Here is a 22738-nt window from a genome sequence, read left to right on the forward strand (position 1 = left end):
CGTTCGAATCCATCTAGTATTTAAAGTTTGGCCCGGATCACCCGATATAAGTTTATGTCTATTTAAAGGGAAGCAAACTTTACACCCGTGGAACCAACATCCGAAAAATACAAACACTTCATTCTCCTACATCCCGTCTACTTTCATATTAAGGACTCTCGCTTCTTTCTCCGTATACGCCGATTGAATAGGAATGTTTATTTTATGGCCTTACCATTCTAACCATTCGCCACGCGAGATTGATTTTTTTAAGGCGGTATAAATTCTTAGGTATTATTCCTATGGTATCTTTTTTTAAAAAGGTTTTGCGATAGACGTGACTACAAACCCCTGGCATTGTCACCGCCCCGCATCGAAACGGATCTACACCGACTCTATCTATTAAAAGTTTACGTAATATCACGCAACCTTTTCTTAAGATAGTCACGTCATTCGAGCAATATTTATTAAGATCTTTTAAAAATTAAAACCATTTTCAGATTGTGTTTCTTCGTTATACCATTTAAGAAACGATTCGTAATTTTTCGAGGTAAAATTTTCGCATACGTAGGCTTCTTTAGGGGGTAATCCTTTCTCTATGACGTAATTAGTCTTTTCTTGATAATTAATGTCGAAATTATGATCGACTACGTTAAATAGAAAGTGGGGGAAATACTCCTTAGATTCGTCATCCTCTCTAAAGCCGAAAGTGGCGGGAAATTTAGCCAGAGCTACTGGGACGAATTTGTACGAGTCCAAGAAAATTAAATTGTAAAGTTTAATCTGGTATACCTCGGTTCCATTCACGATTAATTCCGGCTGCCAATTTTCGTCGCGCCCCATTATTTCTCTTAATAAAAATTGCTGGTCGTATTTACTACCGTTATGGCTAATTATAACGACGTTTTTAACGTCGGCCATGGTTCTTAGGTACTCGATAAAACCGTGTATAGGATTCGATCCGGCGAATTTTCTTTCTCTGTTTCCAAATTGACCGCATTACGCGCAAAATCTTAAATTTATTTCGACGACGCAGTTTTCGCAAACAATTTGGCTAATAAGTAATATCGCTTGATGTTCGAACCCTTTCTCTTTACCGTCTTCTTCGTACCGTTTTATTTGTATCGATTCTATGTCGAAAAACACGAAGACGAAACTCGGTAGATTAATTTGTCTTTTCTTCGCTGACGAAGCTAAAATCAGAGTATCTTTGATTTTTTGAATATAACAAAGATGGTCGGGACCCTGATATTTTCCACACACGTTGCAATACATTTCCCCCCAGATATGTTTTTCTTTTCTTTTGCTATAATCTATATCCGTAAAACATAACGTACAGTGAAATAATTTTTCGCAAAGAGGTTTAGGGCCTTGTAAATGACTTTGAAAACATTCCTCGCCCCTAAACGTTCTTAAACATTTGTCGCAATTAAGATTTTGACCCTCGCAATTTTTATCTCTCAGTCATCTGTAACAGAACTCGTTACATTGATGATTTTGATATTGCCAATAAGGAACTAAACATTTAAAACAAAATCTGTCGTGTCCAAATAGGGGTCTAATGTTCGTTATCACGTTATAATGATTTTTTTCGTTTAAGAGAAACAACCTGGGTCCGTCGTCGTCAATTTCCCCCAGTGCTAATACCGGCACGTTATTTTCGAATTTATATATTAATATGGAAAACTGATTTAAACAGTTTCTAAATTTAACGAGGGATTCGGCACTACCGCAATCTTTGTTAGGTCTAACTCCCGCTTTGACGCAAAGCTGGAGCGCTTCGTCTTTTTGTAAAGGATTAGAGGCCCTCGGTCTTTTAATCTTTTCCCAATGACGTTTAATAAACGTTTCGTTGGTATTGTCATTCTTATACTCAAAATGCGCTTTCGCGACAACCAAGGAACGTGGTAAACACAATACATCGTTATTTACTATACGAGTAATTCCCCTTCGATCGCGACAAAATAAATTGTAAGGTTTAAGGCCACCCGGTTTCTTACGGCCATGACCTTCGGGGACCCTTACCACGTGAAACGTTATTCTAGAGGGCCGGTAGGCCCTTCTAGATAAGAACCCACACCCTCCCGTAATGTTAAAGAAATAATTCACAGATTTTAGGTTTAGCGTCCCATAGAAAAAGCATGGGATTTTTGGTGGTCCACTCCATCGAATAACTCAGAAACTACTGCGAAGTTAAGGTTTGAAACACTTTTGATTTATCAAGCACTTATTGAATGTTGAACTTCTGAAGTTTGATTAAGAACAATTAAGTCTAAGTATTTTATTTTAATTAAATTATAAATCATGGTAAAACCGTTACTTATATTACACTGTTTGCATAGCATTTTGTTCAGCCTCCATCGGGTTTGTGGCGCATAGGATAACGCGTCTGCCTATGGAGCAGAAGATTGCAGGTTCGAGTCCTGGCAAGCTCGGTGTTTATTTTTACAGATTTTTATTCAACATAAATGAAATAATCCAAAAATACAATGTTTGGATAATTTTATTGTTTCGAAGTACGGGCTTGTGGCGTAATGGATAACGCGTTTGCATTCGAGGCAAAACATTGCAGGTTCGAGTCTTGGAAAGCTTGTCTATTTTTGATGAAGATTCTTAGTATATAAAAGGGAAAATTCTTAAAAAACAAACTTTCAATGAAATGTGCGCGTGCTGGCGCGTGGTTTAGAAATAACTTTTTTTTTAAATCTACACAAAAAGGTCAACTAAACTTAATTGAGTCACCAACCGCCATTTTACATGAAATAAGTTACCACCCGCCTATCTATTTTGAATTAATTTACCACTCCCCTGCCAAATGATTTAAAATTTTAAACATTCCCATAAAATAATGAGAGACACTTGAAGTGAGCCAATATGCTCACGAACATCTTACTGGAACATCGAATTAATGACGTTTGACAAGCATATTATTATTTTTATAATAGATTATTACAAATTAAGTCTGAAGGAACAGATATTATATAAAAAAGACTTGGTTTGCCCAAGCCTTAAAAACAAAACGATAAGAGTTTTTCCAGTTGTCTGAAGCGCGGATATTATTTTTTTTTCTATTGAATTTTAAAGAAAATCCGTATTTTACTACTCTTTAGAAATTAATTCAATCACCTGATTTTACTGCTAATGGATTAGTTTCCTATAAATTAATTGAAATAAAAAAACACTTATCTCAGATTTTTCAACAACAATTCCATTTTCCTGAAATATTTAATCATGAAATTTTTTCTTTTCAACGGAGAACGTACTTTAATTTCTCGTTAATAATGTATTATATGCGGTCTTTTCGAATACAAAAGGGGGCTGTTATCACCTTTTATTTTATCATACATTTATTATTTTGATGGATATCGTGTAAATTTAATCAAATTGACTCTTTCTTTTTTAATTTCCGAGAATTTTCCTTTCAAAAGGTTTTAAACACATCAAGTTTTCATAATGTTGTCAACTAAATAGCAACTCAACCAACACTTCTAAAATCTTCCCCACAAGTACTGATATACACAGTTCAATAATTGTGACTGTGCTTAAAGAAGAAACGAACCCCTTTATCAAATATAAGAAAGGTGATAACAGCCCCCTTTTGTATTCGAAAAGACCGCATATAATACATTATTAATGAGAGTAGTATTTGAAAATTAAAGTATGTTCTCCATTGAAAAGAAAAAATTTCATGATAAAATGTTTCAGGAAAATGGAATTGTTCTTGAAAAATCTGAGATAAGTATTTTTTTATTTCAATTAATTTATAGGAAACTAATCCATTAGCAGTAAAATCAGGTGATTGAATTAAATTCTAAAGAGTAGTAAAATACGGATTGTCTTTAAAATTCAATAGAAAAAAAAAATAATATCCGCGCTTCAGACAACTGGAAAAACTCTTATCGTTTTGTTTTTAAGGCTTGGGCAAACCAAGTCTTTTTTATATAATATTTATAGGACCCATGAAAAATTTCTCTAGCTCATCATCGTACAATATCTCTGATATTTGTTCAAATATCGAATCAATATCTATTTGATCCGCTCTTTGAAACGATATTTCTAACTCGTTTCTTAATGGTAAATTGTAACTACTCATAGATATTTGAATATAATCTGTTGGTTTGTACTGCCTTAAAACGGTTTCTACTATATTCCGAATACCTTCCATTATATCGTCCGTTATTTTAACGACTAATTCTCTTCCGTATAAATTGAACTGTTCAATGTATTTTTGATTCTGACTTATGATCTGACAACACGGTAAATCGTTTATCAAAGAAGGTTCCACCCCTCTTCCTATTTGGTTGTAGTCAATATCGTCCTCTTCGCTAGAACTGGGTAAAAGTTCAACTTCCCAAATTGATTCGTCATCGCTTGGATCAATCTCGCTGTTTTCATTTGGTTCCTCTTCTATCGCGTCACCTTCTAATTTGTTGTTATTTTCTTCGAGATATTTCAATATATCCCTATCATACTGCGAATTCATAAAGTCTTCCTCGAGTGTTAAATTTTCATTTAATTCTAAACGTCTTTCTTCTATGCTGTGTTCGTATAAAGGTCTAAATGGTTGCGGTATAAAACTATGTAAAGTCTCTAGTTCTTCTAATGTTTCGCAAGATTTCGGCGAAAGTTTGACGGCGCTCATAAATCGAATTATTTCTACGAACGCTTCTAGAACTCCGAAACTCGCGTTCTTAAGAAATGTTGGTATTTCTAATGGAAAAGTCTTTAAAGGATCGACGTTTAGAAAATGGCATAGGAAAAAACAAAATCTATATATTTTTTCGATAGGCCAAGGCCTACAACAGGCTAATTCCTCCAATTCCCAAATCAAACCTTCCGCGTCCATTATTTCGGAAGGTTCTAATATTTTGTCGATTGTTAAACGAGAGGTGTGTTTCTCAAGACGTATTCTGGAAAACTATTACGTACATCTAGAGTACAACTCCGTATTTATACTCTCCTATAACTTTCCCCTCCCTCGCACCCTCTACGGTTACTTCTTACTTTAGTTTTGACATGTTGAAGCTGGCAAAATTAATTACCTAATAGTACCTTTCTTTGAATCATGTCAACAATAAATAACAAATACGTTATTATTTCGTATAAAAGGAACAGTTGGCTTTAAGCGATAAATTACTATCCCCTAAAAATACGCCTCTTTCAAATTTGTCATCATGCAAACAGTGAAGAAACTTAAAGAGGACCGGTAACTGTTAGTTGTCAACAAGGTGAAATGAAAAGGTATTTACTAACGTTTGAAAGGTCGTAATTCACTTAATCTTCACGATCCCCTCAACAATAAAATAGTAAATAAGTTCTTATACCGAAAAAAAGACTTTAAATACCTTCAATATAATAATCGGGTTTTCCTATTATTCATACCTATATTATAAAAAATGCTCCTCTATGTGTCAAGAAAAGGAAATAAAAGAGGACCCTCAATTATTGGTTGTCAACAAGATGAAATGAAAAGGTATTTACCAACGTTTAAAAGGTCCTGATTCACTTAACCTCTAAGATAAAATAAGAAAGATATGAATTACAGAAAGTCTTTGTGAGGTGTTTTACGGGACCAGGTGCTATATTGTTACTACCCCCCCTTTATTTTCAAATAAAAGCAGGCCATTAGTTACTGATAATTATTAGTTGTCATTCACCTGTCAACATGGAAACAAGTCGCAATGAAAGGAAAATAGCATCCTTAAAACCAAATACTATTGTTATTTCTTTGTGTTTTATTATAATTCTGGGAATTTTGGAATTTGTAAATTTATGGTTTCAGAACTTTGACATTAAGATAAATTTAAGATCGAACAATGAGACTAAAGACTATCCATCTTATTTACATTTACAACAATACCCTAATAGTACCAACGCTAATTTTCGAGTATAAATAGGACCCCTAGTTTACCATATTACCCACACTTTCTCGACGAACACCGACCAAGAAACATGGAACACGGAGACTCTAACAGTAAATATAGATTTTTTAGCCCTTTAACTCTCTCTTAATATTTAAAGAAACTCTCTCTTTATTTAAGTCTCTTTCTACGACCCGAATACCGGCGTCAGAAGAAAAATCTCTATTTCTCCGATTAAGAAAATCAATACCCGTTTTCATTTAAGCGATAAATTATGCTTAACTTTCGGCTTTGAGAATTTACACCTAGACATAGAACTCCGTATTAACAACAAAAACTCTTTCGAAACCTTCGCTTTAACCGACGACGAGTTTCACAATCTGCTCTTGAAGATTGGTCCTCTTGCCGGTTGGACATCGGGGAACGAACCCCGTCAATTCGAAGCGCTACTTTCTGACAACGGCAATAGAAAAGTAACTGCTCTCGCGTCTAAAGATTGTTTAAAATTTTATTCCGAAATCAATGATAAAAAATTGTGCGAAATAACTCTTAACTCCTTTGAAGCTTACGAATTAAATAGAAGCTCAGAAGCCATTAACACTCATTTACTTAGACTAAGATCTCATAAGGTCGTATTCAGAACTATGATTGAAGTTATAAATGATTATCTTTCGAGTATTTACGAAATGCTTTTCGACACTAAAATACTCCCCTCTCATTTATACATGATTGAAGAACACGAAAAATTTGATCGCGTTTACAGTTATTTTACAAATTACATCTCCGCTTTTAAAATTATAAAAGAATTTGAAGAGAAATTGAAAAATCAAGAAATTGAAAACGAATTTAACAGGTACAATATCTTTAGTATATTAGCTGGACAACTTTATATTTTAAAGGATTGCATTAATTTTTAAAAAAGTCTTATTAAAAGGCTTTTTTATGTTTTGTATTGTTTTTATTAGAATATTTGAGACATTTGGATATTATTTCTGATGTATTGTCAATTTTCTTATAACTTTAGTTATGAATTTGTGGTAATAAAGTTTTTAAACTTTATACACGTTTGTAATTTTTTAAAAAACATATATTGGGGTCTTAGTCATCTTGTTTTCCTACTACAACGTACCCTTTTAAATAACATCCGCAAAAGAATAAATCTGAGCTTAAAGAGGACCCCTCTCGACTCGAAGAAAATCTTCTTTTTTCCCTCAAATAATGTTGACCATACCGACATCTAGCGGTGAAAAAAAAATCTTTCCCTATAAACCCAAAAAAGAGTTTCGCCTCTAAAATATATATATTTTCCCTGTAATACCAAATGAGGGGGAGGGGGTTGAAAATAAGGTCGTCCAGGTTCCCTATAAATCGAAAAAAGATTTTCACTGTATGGCGTATAAACCAAATGGGGGTCGGCAAAGGGGGTCGCAGAAAAAGAGTACAAAAATTGGGGGGGAGGGGGGTAAACCAAATGGGGGGAGGGGGGCACCTGTGGCGTATAAACCAAATGGGGGTCGGCAAAGGGGGTCGCAGAAAAATAGTACAAAAAATTGGGGGGAGGGGAGGGGGGTACATGTGGCGTATAAACCAAATGGGGGGGCGGCAAGGGGGGTCGCAGGGACCCGAGTGGCGTATACTGCCGTACTATTCTCTACTAACTACCTTAGACTGGGGCTGAACATCAGAGAACTTTCAGCGAGTTATTGATTTTAACGCTTTTGCCCAAAATGATTTATTCTTACCATCAACTCCAGTAATATTTCTCCATGGGTTTAAAAGTTGCAACTTTCTCAGCTACTTTCCTGGCTTCCTGCTGTGATAAACCGAATTCGGCGCCGGCATAGATCACGTGGCTTCTTTTGGCGCCTTTTATGACCGTGGTTCGCGCACTTTGTTCGTGGTCTTTTAATTTTACGCCGCTGAGACAGGGTCAGCGTTGCCTTTTTAGATCTAGGTTCTTAATAGTATTCTAATGTCTATGTAATTGACTTCTATTCATTGATACGAATATTATAGTACATATTTGTTAATTAACCGTAATTAATAAGTAATTATTACTTCCCGAAGACAGCGAAGATGTCAGACTTCGACAAATGTTTAGGTAAGTTGGTTTTATAAATGACATTGACAACGATCACATCATCACAATGAATGAGTCATAGTCATTATTTTCATTTTATTAATTAAATTTTAGAGGCTGCTACGAGCCATTATCTTGTTGAACCCGATTGGGCTTCGATTTTGAACATTTGTGATTCTATAAGTCAACAGGATGTCCCGTATGTATCCAAAATGACGTAACCTTGGGAATTACAATTAGGCCTAAATATTAATTAGATTCAACTATTTATCAGGGCTGAATACGCCGTCAGTGCCATTAGGAAAAAACTCTACGCTCGGAATCCTCGAGTAGCTTTAAACGCGTTTCATGTTTCAGAAACTGTTATTAAAACTGTGGCACTCCAGTTCATAGTGAGATTGCATCTAAAGAGTTCATGGAAGAACTGCGGGAATTACACAAAATAGGTGTTATTCACGAATAATTATAACCTTTAGCCTATAGCCAATGACCTATTCTTTTAGACTACACCCCACGAGACTCTTAAAGCCAAAACTTTGGAACTATATCAAACATGGGCCCACTCTTTCCTCCAGGAACCTAGTTAAGCTCAAAATTCGACAGTTCCCACATCTAGTGGTAAAACTGAACAAGAATTGGGAGAAGGTGAATTGCAATTGGCAATCGCACTCTCTAAAAGTGAAGCTGAAATGAAAGAAAAGGCTGTAAGAATTACATTTGTTTATTCTTGTTTAAAGGGGTATAAAAGTCTATTTTATCTTAATTGAAAATAATGATTATCTTTATCTCTAAAGTCATTCAGGAGCTTTATCTTATTGGTTTTAAAGGCGTTTTATCTCAATTATTTGAAATTTATTTCACTTTTAGCCACATTTTTGTTACAGAGTTCCATCTCCAATGTTAACCTTATTGATGGTAGAGAGTATAGACGCCAGTATACCGAACTAAGTTCGGTATACAGGCGTCAGCTATATGGTGGTACTGTGAGGAGGAGGGGGGTCATTTCTCCCCCAAGGGGGAATTGATGACGTCACGTGATGTTGTTGGCGGGAAATTTGAATTTATAGGGTTTTTTTCGTGTATTGGTATGACGTCACGTAATTTATTGGTGTTGAAGGCATTCAGTGTCCATAGTGTTATTAATTTGGTGTATCTTTAGGATATTGTGTACATTTAGGGGATGATTTATATAGGTTCAGTAGGCCCTTTCTACACCCTTCCCGTAATGCTGTTCTTTGTATGTATGCTTATGTTATTCTTATATTAAAGAACTAGTTTTAAATGAGATATGGTTTACATTGAAAAAGGGTACAAATTACGCGCGGATCTAAGTGTTCTCCTGTTTTGTGTATTGGTTATCAAGTTACTATGTTAAAACAATAGTACACTTTAGTATCATAAAGGGAAATTACGGCAGTTTTTGCACAGTTGGATAGTTGATTAGAAGTTAAAATGAAGCAGTACTGCTAAAAAACTCAGAACATAAGGATTACATTAGTTTTGATACGATTTGGCGAATAAGCTCAATTAGGTAGTTATTAAACTAAAAAGCCTCATGGGATTGACTGAACAATATATATTTTACTACGCGCTAAAATATTGATATACAGTTAAAATGGGCACTCGTTACTAAAAAACATCATTAGACAATACGAATTACAATGGTTTTGATAACAAACAAATTCAATAAAATGCAAAATTAATACTACTTCAAAAAAAAATCGTAGTACAAGATGATTAAGCACATAGACATTTACCATCATAGAAAATAGAACAATATTACTGCATGCGAGATTATTAAATACATATATACCCATGTACCTTCATGGAGAATATAACAATACTACGTTTTAATATGATTTAAAAAGCTACAATGGTTATTATACGATTTTAGTACAAATATTAGGCTAGTTATTAAACTAAAATGTTCTTAGGATTGACGAAAAAATATATTTTTTCTGACGCGCTATACACGCTAAAATACTGATATACGATTACGGATAAAAATATGGAAATATTACTAAAAACGTTACTACAATTATCATCAAAAAATAAAAATTACAATTATACAAAACAATATAAATTCAATACTTATTGACTAAAGTGCTAATATATATTAATTAAAAAAAGCTTACTAAATGCAAAAATATTACCAAAAACGCTGCGTATTCGTTAAAATATTGTTACATGTTAATAGTTGAAATACGTTAATATTACTATAAATAATACTCGAAATACTAATTAAAATACTGATACTGGGTATCTAAAATATATACAAGTAACTTATGTCGAAAATGTCAAAGATTCTAATTAATATAACCGTATGGGGCTGTTTTATAATCAGGAAGTATTCTAACTTTATCCACTACGACCTGATATGTTTTGGTCTGGTTGATCGTGATCAGTGTGTGATCGGGAAGACGTCTGATTTGTGGGCCTATAGGGACTTGAACCGAGTTCAGTAGAGGTTCACCTTCATTGTTTACGCCTAGTAGGTTCTTCATTGTTTCAAAATTTATATAATTTTCTGTAGAGGCGTTTAAATAAAATCCTTTAACTTTGATAATGTTAGTTTTAGTGCCGGTTTTAGGGTCGAGAATGTCCATGGAATAGTTCTTTGGTCCAGCACTCCCCCATTCACAAATATAGGCATCTGGTCCATAGGATTCTAATTCATTTTTAAGTTGCCCCAAATAATCGCCAGTGGGTAGCAAATGAGCGCCGTCTGGCGAGAGGTACACTAAACTATCCGTGTCATAATAAAAACAAAGGTCACCGACCTTTTCAAGATGTTTTAGTAAATGTAATCGCGCCATAGATGTTGTATAACAAGCGATAACTACGTTTGTGTGTTTGTGCACAATCTCGTTTTCTAGAATGTGTTCGTACTTTACTAGTATGGTGTTTTCGTTGATTGTTAGTAAACTTTTAACCTCCAAGTCGGGATTTAATATTAATCCATACAATTTGTTGACATCTTTGATTATTTCGGTAGAGGTGTGCCTTGTTTTCTGGCCAAATTTGCCCCAAAAAGAGTTGAGCATAAGTTTGCTAAGACATCTGAGACCTTCATTTTTCTCTATTTTAGTGATATCCAGTTCTACACCCTCTTCGTCTTTGAAACTTTTGACATAGTTCTCCTTATCTACTTGAGTCTGGCAATCTGCTGGAAAGCCGCTAGCTAGGGTTTTATACTCTAAAAAGGTATTAACATAATCTTTAAACAGTCCTCCCTGTTTTGTTTTGGGGTCGTATTGCGTCACTTTGTATGACCAAGCCTCGTACATTCGTGTGATTGTGTAACCATTCTCTACTGCATGACGTAACTCGTCGACTACCCATGTACCTCTCAATTCTCTTTTTTCAGGAGTATGTTCACAATCACCTTGAAACTGGGTTTTACAACAGGTGTAGCATAATGGAAATGTTAATTTTCCATTAATACGAGCGGGCAGAACGGGATGAACTAGGTTTTGGGCCGGTAATACGTCGCATTTTAGAAGACCATCGAACGAAAATATGTCTGGAAAGTTGTCTAATATGATTTCAGGATGTCCTATAGGTATCTTGGAGGTTTTGTTAATGAAAGGGTATAAACTTGTGAAATCAACGTAATGAATTCGCTCTGATCCTGTTGTTTTATGATATAGTTTTGTTGCGCAACATCTTCCACCGAAGAATGCATCACGGGGGTCTAATCTTTTTACTATTTTAGGCTTAATATCATTACATTTTAAAAACTCTATTATTTCTGGTTTATTTACTTTTTCCTTCTGCCATTCACACTCCCATTTGACATTTACTTTATAGTTGAGTGATTCTAGCTTGGTCAACACGTTCATGCTACTAATATATCTAGAATTCAAAGTTTGCGCAGGGTCTCCGTGCAAAGCCTTGTTTCTGTTTAAGGGAAAGTGTATTTTACACCCATGATAGAAACACCCCCAATACTCGAATATTTCCTTGTTGATTTCACAAAATCCGTCTACTCTAAGTTTTTGGATTCTGGTTTCTTTCCCTCTAAAGGAGGATTCGATAGATATATTTCGTTTGTGCGCGGTCCACTCAAGCCACTCTATAGCCCCTATTGACTGATTTTCACTAAGTCTATAATAATTTGCCGGTATGATACCTATAGTATCAGGTTTAAGATAATTTCGCCGAAATACATAAGAGCAAACGCCAGGAAGAGTAATTGCGCCACAATTAAATGGATCAACGTCTGTTGCTTTTAGCAGTAGTGTACGAAACGTTATACATCCTAGGAATAGTAAAATTGTGTCGTTCTCACAATAATAATTGAGTTCCTTCACAAAGTCGAAACCTTTACCTTTACTATCTTCAGAGCTATGCCATTTTAAGAAGGCATCTAAATTTTTCCTTGTAAAATATTGACAACCATAAGCTTCGATAGGGGGCAGATTAGTTTCTATAGCATAGTTGGTTTCATTCTGTCTATTTACATCAAAATTATGCTCTATTACATTGAATAAAAAATGTGGAAAATACCCTTTGGCTGCGTCGGGTATACCGAAAGTAGCGGGAAACTTTGCTAAAGCGACAGGAATGAAATTATAAGAATCCAGAAATAGCAAGTTAAACAATTTCATTTCTAAAATTCGAGTTCCGTTAATTTTCAAAGATGGAACGAATTTTTCATCTCTATTAATGATTTCCCGAATTAGTAATTGATTATCATAATTACTACCAAAATGTGACAGTATGACGACGTTCTTAACGGCATGCAATTTCATTAAATAATCTAAAAATAAAGCTATTGGATTTCCGCCTGAAAATTGTTGTTTACGCTTACCAAACTGACTACACATAATACAGTTAAAATTTAGGGACGTTTCACCTATACAATGCTCACAGACGGTTATACTGACTAACAGGATAGCCTGGTGTTCGTAAGCACCCGACTTTTCCTGACACACCTTAGTTTGTATACATTCTACGTCAAAGAAAATGTACATGAGGTTAGGCTGATTAGGTCTAAGTTTCTTAACGGAGGGAACTTTCAGCGGTTTGTCTGTGATAACCTGGATATAACACACGTGTTTGCTCGGCTGATATTTCTTACAGACCTGACAATAAATCTCATCACACTTATGCATTTCGGTTCTTCGAGAAAAATCAATAATATTTAAACAGTCTTTACAGTGAAAAAGACGTTCACATAGCGGTTTTTTACTGCTGGAAGATGCTAAGTGGCTTTGATAGCAGTCATCGCCTAAGAATTTTCGTAAACAAAACCCACAAGCTATCTTGGGACCTTGGCATATAGTGGGTCTCATGCAACTAAAACAAAAGTCATTACATTTATGCGATTTTATTCGCCAATAGGGTACGAGACATTTTTCACAGAATCGGTCGTGGTTGAAGAGGGGTTTTAAATTTGTAATAACGTTATAATGGTTATTTTCATTCAATAAAAAGAGGCGGGGCCTAGTATCATAGGGATCGTTTTCGCCTAAAATCAAAACAGGGACGCTATTTTCGAATTTGGACACGAAAATCGAATATTGATTTAAATAAATTTTGAACTTTTGAAAAGACTCAGCCGTCCCACACTCACTAACCCTTACTCCTGCCTTAAGACATAGTTCTAAAGCCTCATTTCTTTGTAGTGTGCCCTTTGGATCTATTTTAGATATAGTTGCATATCGCGTTTTTAGCGTCTTGTCACCCGATGTATCGTCGGCGTAAGCTCGATGCGATATAGCAACGCAAATGCATCTGGCTAAACACAGGTTATCTGAATTGACTATATGTACAATACCTCGCCTATCTTTACAGAATAGATTAAAAGGTTTAATCCCTCGGGCTACAGAACGCCCTTGGCCCTCAGGCATTCGTACAATGCTAAATATAATTTTAACAGGACCTAGGAAAAATGATTCCATTTCGTCATCATAAAGCATAACACTAAGCTGGTCAAAAAGAATATTAGGGTCGACTTGATCTGCTCTTCTAAAGGATAATTCTAGTTCGGATCTGCAAATATTTGCGGCACTCTTTAAAGTAATTTGGATGTAATCTGTAGGCCTGTACTTACTAAGGACGCATTTCGTTACGGTACATACACTAGCGACGGGATCCTCAGTAACTCTAAGAACTACCTCTCGACCATACATGTTAAAATATTCGTAAAATCTCTCACTTTGACCTAGTATCTCGCAAGAAGGTACGTTTTCAATAGGTGTGGACGGGTCCGTTTCTCCTCCTCCCCATTGTACATCAATTTCACCGTCAAAAATAGTCTCTTCAGATCCGTGCTCCCTCGGTAAGGTTTCGTTCAATAGTGTCTTCTCTGCGGGTGGTCCTTGATCTTTTCCGTCTAAAAATGCGGCTATCTCTTTGTCATATTGTGAGTTGTTGAAGTCGACGATTTGAGCATCCTCTTCCCGTATACCACGCTCAATTTCTTCAAATCGTTTCGCTAGGCGATCTACGTATTCCGTTCTTAAGGGACTAGGAATTAGATTCCTTAGGTTTTCCAATTCTTCTAGGGTATTACAGTCCTCTGGTACTCGTGCAACTGTTTTCTTATAATCGAGTAAGTCGAGGCAAGCTCGAATAGCATTTAAGCCACCTTGTACTACGATTGGCGGTAGAGTCTGAGGTCCGTACAACGGATCTATTCGCAGATAGGCGCACAGGAAGAAATAAAACTCGTATATTGACCGTAACGGCCAAGGTCTATTTATAGTCAGTTCGTTCAAAGTTGTACGGAGAGTTTCAGGATCCATGTTTATCTTTCGATGTTTGAAGATCGACTGTGTATTTTGATCATTTCCTAAGCCGCTTTTATACTAAATTTCTTGATAGACACGCCCACATTCCTCAATAATTTAACAATAGCCTGATTTATTGCCTCCTCAGTCACCAAATGTTTTCTCACAATGCATTTCTGACACACGCCTGTTAATAGTTTAGATCAAAAGAACGTTGGATTTGCTTTATGTCAAATAAATTGTCAACAAAAGAGTGGCCTATAAATAGAATTTTGTTATAAACACCGCAAATAAGGGACAATTTTATTGGGGTAATAAATGAAAAACATGGTGTGTAAAAGGTTTCTAGAGATTCTCGATTGTGACAATATCCTTAGATATCTTAAAGTCTGTTAAAAGTATCTTTTGTTCCTAATTTCTCTAACAGGTCATAAAAACCATTGTACATTTTTCAAAAAAATGCTACCTTAAACTAACGAAATTTCTTAATAGACACGCCCATATTCCTCAATCGTTTAACAATAGCCTGATTTATTACCTGATCCTATCAGTCACCAGATGTTTTCACACAATGCATTTCGGACCCATGCCTGTTAATAGTTTACCCACTTTATAACAAAATAACGATGGATTTTTTATGTCAAAAAAATTGTCAACAAAAGAGTGGCCTATAAATAGAATTTTGGTATAAAATAGGTAAACTATTAAAAACAGGGTGCGTAAAGCGTTTCTAGAGATTCTCAATTGTCAAAATATCCTTTGATATCTTCACATTGTACACTTTTCAAAATGTTACTTTCAACTCTACCTTAAGCTAACCTATGACCAGATAGTTTCTCACGGTCATGAATATGATTGTGTAGGCGAGAAGTAGGCCTACGTAAAGCAATGAATCACAAAATAAATTCCAATGATAACAAATGCTTCGACCACCCACCCAAGACCTTGCCTGACCGTAATAGGTAATAAAATATTTTTAATCAACCCGACAGCAACTAGGCATTTAAATATAACATAATTAACTCCTTAAGAGGGCAAATTTCGAAACTTTTAAAGAAGAGACAGTGCCAACTGAGCTAGTATTCGTTATGCAAAGGTTTATCAACGGAATGAAATTCTCAAAACAAGTCGATTAGCTAACATTATGCGTCTTTCGTAGGATTAGAACAAAAGACCTTTCTCCACCGATGTGTATATACTGCATAACAAAAGGCGTAAATGTGTATAATAATTGAGATTGATTGGGATGATTTCAGAGTACAAAGATAATTTTAGCTACTGGCTAGTGTAGTGATAGACTGTAGTACCTTTAAAAGGGACACAATTGATTGTGAAAGGTTTGTAAATAAAGAAAGCTAAACCCAGAGCAATTTGGTCCTATATGGACAAAGAATTCTAGTGCTCCAAAATGAAAATATGGATCTGTCTGAAAAGGGATTAAGACTTTGAAGCACCGAATTTTAAAAATATTAGCGCATATTAACTCGTATCATGTGGACGTATTGTTTATCATTACCTCTCCGAGTGACGTATGTCACGGAGAGGTTCTAAATTCGACGTGTCTGTCTGTCTGTCTGTCTGTCTGTCTGTCTGTCTGTCTGTCTGTCTGTCTGTCTGTCCGTTGTTATACCCACGTGACCGCGTTCGCAGTTTGCAGATCGGAGCAAACGTGTATTCAATTTCCAGACCGCATTTACAGTCCCGGAAATTGTATTCCACTTACAGGCTATAACTCCATTGTCTGTCTAACAACTGTTCATTTGTCCACCCCACATGGACACCAGTCTGAACTTTCTAGCTTCTAAACACCACCATCTTCTAGTCTTTCGCCCATTCCACATGGACACCAGTCTGTACACCTGGCTTCTAACACCACTATCTTCTGGTCTTTGTTTTTGTCCATCCCACATGGACACCAGTCTGTACACCTGGTTTCTAACACAACCATCTTCTGGTCTTTGTTTTTGTCCATCCCACATGGACACCAGTCTGTACACCTGGCTTCTAACACCACCAACATCCTTAAGGTTAAGACATACGCGGCGATCGGCTAGGGTTACGAGAAACGTCTAGCCTTCCAATGGAGGGGTCTTCCTCCAAGGTTCACGCAATTGCGATGTTCTTATCTACAGCCGCGATTCGAATCCCTTATATACTACCTATTTGAGTAAGTCGAAGCAACCGGCGTATGCTTCATTTCAAACGCCAATATTAGTCAAGTCTCTCTAAAATGTTTAATTGTTCTATATCAAAACGATGTAACGTTCAATAAGGCAAACAACTGACGAAGAAAATATTTAATATTAATTATATTTATTTTAATATTTAAGATAATCTTGTTTCTCATCTCAAAATTAATACGGAAAGAGTTAAAAAGCAGCTTATTTTTTTGTCTGTGTGTGTCCGTCCGTTGTTACACTAGTGCGTCGCGTTAGCAGTTAGCCTTGTGTTGATGTGTTAAGAAATCATACAGAACCTTAATATTCCCTTTTTACATAATATAAAGTGAATATGTGGAAGTATTTTTCGTAATTATGATGCATTTAGTAGTTTTGTAGCTTTAAAGCTCTGTTTCATTTTGATATTCCAAAGATTTTTTTTAATATTGTTATTTGAAATGGCTGTTTATATATTACTTAAGCTATACGACATCTGTATATAGAATAATCCTTGGTTTAGTGACTTCATGAAGAAACCTAAGACCTAGACTCCGGCGGGTAAAACAAGTATTATCCGCAATAGGCTTAGTGAAACAAAGTGTAAATTATTGAGGCCTGAAGTGAAGTAAACTTTTGGCTTTGATTTTCGTGTCTGAAATGAAGAGACATTAACGGTTCAGAGTGAGCCGAAAGTTAAATACACTCTTAAATAATCAGGTAAAGATTTTATAATAGAAGAAAAGATCATGGTGGCAATTAGATTAGTAAAAGGGCTAGTGGTAAACGAGTAGCTACAGACTTTTTATTCTCTTTACGGTGCGCTATGACTATTAGTGCGTCTGGGTATAATTTAGCTTTGGTGTTATTTAACGTTAACATTCGTGTTGGCAAACTAAGAATATTGTTGAGGTGAGACGAGACGATTGTGTTTACACTGAAAACCAGTTGTGAATGTAGCTACCAGAATATAGGGTAAACAGCTGAAGCGTAGACTTCATTTCCTGTTCTTTTCCCCATTGACTGATTTCCATGTGTCCAAGATTTATCCTTATTGGATGTAAAATGTCGTCTACTTTACTGTTTGCTATGTTTGGAATACTACTTCAATATTTCGTAAATTTTTACTTCAAAAAAGTGAAATAACTCCATATCTGGGTAAATAAGTTTGTAGTAGTAGACCTCTTGACTCGGAGAGGTAATATTTTGGTTTTCCCAACTTGTTCTGTAATAAAAACAGCACAGAACAACGTTTCTTCTTCTAACGTTTATTTGTAATCCCTAATTGAATACACCTGTTAATCCCACTAAAAAGAATAAAGACTTTGTGAGAAACAAAAGGATTTGAGCACGATTTTTCTGCAAAATCAATCTTAATCTCATGAAAGTTCTGTATAGGCGTAAATATCTAACCCCCAACTATTTAATATCGGCTTAAGAGACTTCATCGAGCGGGAAAATCACAATATATTGTATGGTTTGCGATAAAAGGTTAAAAAACGTACTGTTTTTTAACAAATGTTTTGATTAATCCTAGATTGATACAGCGTTTACTTGTAAACACTGAAAGTTTTTGATTTAGCTGACAGATTGAAGGTAAAATGGGGTATTTAGTATAGCTTTGTTACATTATTTGCTACGTTAAAGATGATCAAAGAGCGTTATTTCCTTTAAAAAAGAACGAAATTAGTCTCCTAGTCTATAGTTCTGGAAAAATACTCATATATTTTCCTGGTTTCGGTTAGTGCACCAAAATTATCTTAAACACGTAGAGACTTGTCAGGATAATGGCTGCGGGGCAAACCCGTCGAATCAAATGTTTCGTGTTAGGAAGAGTCACCAACTAACAAAGCAATAAATCACAAAATAAATTCCATTCATAACAATACAAATGGTTCGGCCATGCCCCTAAACCCATTAAGACACGTCTTTATAGTAAAAATAAAAAAGGATGGGGATAAATCCTTTTGTTATGGATCAAGTTCAACCTCTTCCCCCTAACCCTCATAAAACCAGGTGGGTGGTTCAATTAAAGAAAGGACAATAAATTCCAATGTATCTAAAAAAATCTATGATCATCAGACAACAATCGAGGGAAGCACCACCCTAAAGTCTGAACATCTCAAGAATAAGCGACCCTAATAATAGTGTTATATTAAATATAGTCAATGCAGGCGTCAAATTTTGCAATTATAGCTGTAAAAACCAGTATTTTTCATGATATTCAAATGTATTATTAAGGAACATTTTTAATGACGTAACAGAATGTTTATACTTAACCATTTCGTAAGATTTATCTCTTTTGTTAGTTCATTTGTACGTTTCTGTTTGTAATATTCCCCGTTTGTATATACTCTCGTATTGTATCTAGACTCTTGTGCCATGGAGGGGGGTCGTACCCAAGTCCTGTCGGCTTCACGACCCTTTCCCTCGAGCCTTATTAAATAAATAAATAAATTGCAACGATAAGAGTAAAGCTAGTTTTGAGGTATAGAAAATTAAATCCCTTAAGTCTGCAACACCATCTAGTTACGTATTGAAATTAATGATTCTGAAATAAATGAAAATATGCTTTTCATCGAATCATTTTGATAAATATTGCGAAAATCATCGCAACGTTTTTAGTCATATGAACTGTTTTTCAAATGACTCGTTTCGTCATTTTAAGGCAACTAAAGAAACAAAGTGAGTTGGATTAACTGAAGTCAGTACTTTTTTAAATTTTGTATGCAATTCTTTGGGGAATTTAGGAAACCCAAATAAGCATTTTTATATGTTAGAAAAATGTTGCGTACAATATTTCCTTCTATTGCTAGAAATCCACGATTCATGCACTGACATTAGCTAAATGACACTCTGTGTTGTACTTTGACCTTTTCGCTGGTCGTATATTCTGTTTTAGTATATAGGGAAGTATGTCTTTTCTAAAGGTGTTAGCTAGAATCTGTGTTTTTCCCTAGAACAGTGTAAATAGCAGTGAAATTCTAGTGTGAAACTATGTAAATGGTTCGGCATTGTAAACATATACTTATTTTTAATTCTCGTGCTCGAATTGATTGACGTTTCCCTAGAAATATTTTGGTTAATTAGCTTAGTCTCTGTTATAGTAAAAGATTGTTATACTAGTTTCTGCGAAGAGGGGGGGGGGTCAAGAGGTAATAAATTTTTATTTAAATAGAAAAAAATTGGTGAAATTTTGGTAAATCAAAATTCTTTTTGGTGAAACAGAGTAGTTTTGATAAATTTAGCTAAAATTTATCGAAACGTTTTTAATCATTTAAAATGTTTTTCAAATGACTCGTTTCGTGTTGCTAAATTGCCACGTACATGAATGATTTTGTTTCGATGGTTTGTTCATTTTCCTATGTATTCCTATGGGATTTTAGGAATTTTAAATGATCAAATTCGTTTCGAAAAAATGTAACATAGTTGATCAAAAACGTTTCGATTGTTTTTTACTTCTAACACGAAATGCGTTGTGAATTATGCTTCTTTCGTTACCGTTTTATGTTTTCCACAAATTTTTGATTACGTTGCCGATAATTTTGATAAATATAGTACGTAATAGGTTAATGCTTCGGTTTAATGATATATTGCCTTTCTGTTAACGCTATAAAAACATAACTTGTTGAGACTTGTCCTGATAATGCCCTCAGGGCAAATACCTGGAATCAATTAAATGTTTGAACCCCATTGTAGGATGTGTCACCGCCCCCCCCTCAATGACATAAACTGGGACATAACACAGTTGTGTGTGTTATAAATCACTCTAAATATAAATTCCATTGATTCAATACAAATGGTTCGACCCCCCCCCCCCAAAGCCATCGCGGCTTAGCGTGGTTACTATAAATAAAAAATAGATGAGGATAAAGGTTCACTACCTTTTAATATCATAAAACATGGTGGGTGGTCCAATTAAAGAAAAATAAATTACATTGATAGCAATGCAAGGAATCTAATGGCACTACCACCCCCCCCAAAGCCCTTTAGATACGTTTGAACGTGTTTACGTATAAATAAAAACAGCTCTGGAGAGAAAGGTTGGTGACAAGGCTAGTAAGAAATCATGTGTTACGGTATATGTAATTCCTTTTTGGTTAAAATGTGTGCTAATTAGAAAATATGTGAAACAGTCAAGCTATATTCGAGTATACTTTACTCGGAAATGTTAAATGTTAGGATCAGGATTTTATGATATTTTATAGTAATATTTGTTCATTTTAACTAAATACCAGCTACCAAGTTGTGTAAAAACTACCTTATTTCTTCTTTTTTGATACTAAAATGTACTATTGTTTTAACCCAGTGTCTCGTTTACTAACCAATACAATATTTGCGTAGACCTAGAACCGCATCGTAGCTTAATTGATACCTTTTGCAATGTAAACCTTATCTCAATTAAAATTGGTTCTTTGGTATAACATAAGCATACATGGAGAGACCTCTAAACCATATAAAGAATAATAGCAAGGGAAGGGTAGGTGTAGAAAGGGCCTACAGAACCTATAGAATTACCATTAAATCATACCATAAATGTACACACTATCCTAACGATACACCCAAATAATAACAATACAAAGCATACACCCTTACTGTAGAACGTAATCGCTGCTTAATTTTCAATAAACTACGTAAACTTAATCTAGTTCTTTAGTAATGATTGCGCATTTTAACTGTATATAAATATTTTAGCGCGTAGGAAAATATATATTTTTCAGTCAATCCTATGAGGATTTTTAATTTAATAACTAGTATTGTGCTTATTTACCATATATTCTATGTAACCCGTATTTTCTGATGTTTTTTTTAGTAATATTTCGCATTTTAACTCAAGTAATTGTACTTATTCTCCAAATTCGTATTAAAACTAATGTAATCCTTATGTTCTGAGTTTTTTAGCAGTACTGCTTCATTTTAACTTCTAATCAACTATCCAACTGTGCAAAAACTGCCGTAATTTCCCTTTATGATACTAAAGTGTACTATTGTTTTAACATAGTAACTTGATAACCAATACACAAAACAGGAGAACACTTAGATCCGCGTGTAATTTGTACCCTTTTTCAATGTAAACCATATCTCATTTAAAACCGGTTCTTTAGTATAACATAAGCCTACATGGAGAGATCTCAAAATCGTACAAAGAACAACACTACTAGAAGGGCGGGTGTAGAAAGGGCCTACTGAACATATATAAATCATGCCCTAAATGAACGTAATATCCTAAAAATACACCTAATAATAACAATACAAAACATGAGTACACCTAGACCTTCGTCGTAGCTTAATTGGTATCTTTTGCAATGCAAACCCTATATCACTTAAATCTAGTTCTTTAATATAGCATAATCATACATGGAGATACCTTAATAATAATAACATTACGGGAGGGGTGCGTTTAGAAAGGGTCTACTGAACCTATAGAATTACCAATAAATCATACCCTAAATGTACACAATATCCTAAAGATACACCCAGATAATAACAATACAAAACATGAGTACACCTAGAACATCACCATAGTTTAGTTTGTACCTTTTGCAATGTAAACCATATCTCAATTAAAACTAGTTCTTTAATATAAGAATAACATAAGCATACATACAAACAAAGAATAACATTACCGGCAGGGTTGGTATAGAAAGGGTCTACAGAACCTATAGAATTACCAATAAATCATCCCCTAAATGTACACAATATCCTAAAGATACACCAAATTAATAACACTATGGACACTGAATGCCTTCAACACCAATAAATTACGTGACGTCATACCAATACACGATAAAAAAACCCCTATAAATTCAAATTTCCCGCCAACAACATCACGTGACGTCATCAATTCCCCCTTGGGGGAGAAATGACCCCCCCTTCCTCACAGTACCACCATATAGCTGACGCCTGTATACCGAACTTAGTTCG

General features: G+C 35.0%; 1 protein-coding gene across 1 annotated transcript; it reads right to left on the reverse strand.

The window, feature by feature from the left end:
- Window positions 1-8509: 8509 nt before the first annotated feature.
- On the reverse strand, window positions 8510-15295 carry LOC149680681 (uncharacterized). The gene is made up of 5 exons (XM_089834627.1): window positions 14084-15295; window positions 12251-12472; window positions 11025-12181; window positions 10751-10931; window positions 8510-8604 (listed from the first exon to the last, which is right to left on the reverse strand). Exons 1-5 carry the CDS (start codon window positions 14670-14672, stop codon window positions 8510-8512), a joined length of 2244 nt encoding a protein of 747 aa, XP_089690753.1. The 5' UTR covers window positions 14673-15295.
- Between the last annotated feature and the right edge of the window lie 7443 nt (window positions 15296-22738).

The sequence above is a fragment of the Phalangium opilio genome, unplaced genomic scaffold, assembly GCF_054372755.1.
Source record: "Phalangium opilio isolate 3A_F unplaced genomic scaffold, DU_Popi_V2 ptg000039l_2, whole genome shotgun sequence".
Lineage (NCBI taxonomy): Eukaryota > Metazoa > Arthropoda > Arachnida > Opiliones > Phalangiidae > Phalangium > Phalangium opilio.

Bases quoted from the DNA above. Each gene is read 5' to 3' on its own strand.
- LOC149680681 (XM_089834627.1), bottom strand. From the start codon at position 14,672: ATGGATCCTGAAACTCTCCGTACAACTTTGAACGAACTGACTATAAAT. The intron at 12,473-14,083 runs GTGAGAGATTTT...CTGTCGCTTTAG, and splicing joins TTGCGAGATACTAGGTCAAA to CAAAGTTTCCCGCTACTTTC. The intron at 12,182-12,250 runs GTAAAGGTTTCG...TACTATTCCTAG, and splicing joins TAGCTCTGAAGATAGTAAAG to GATGTATAACGTTTCGTACA.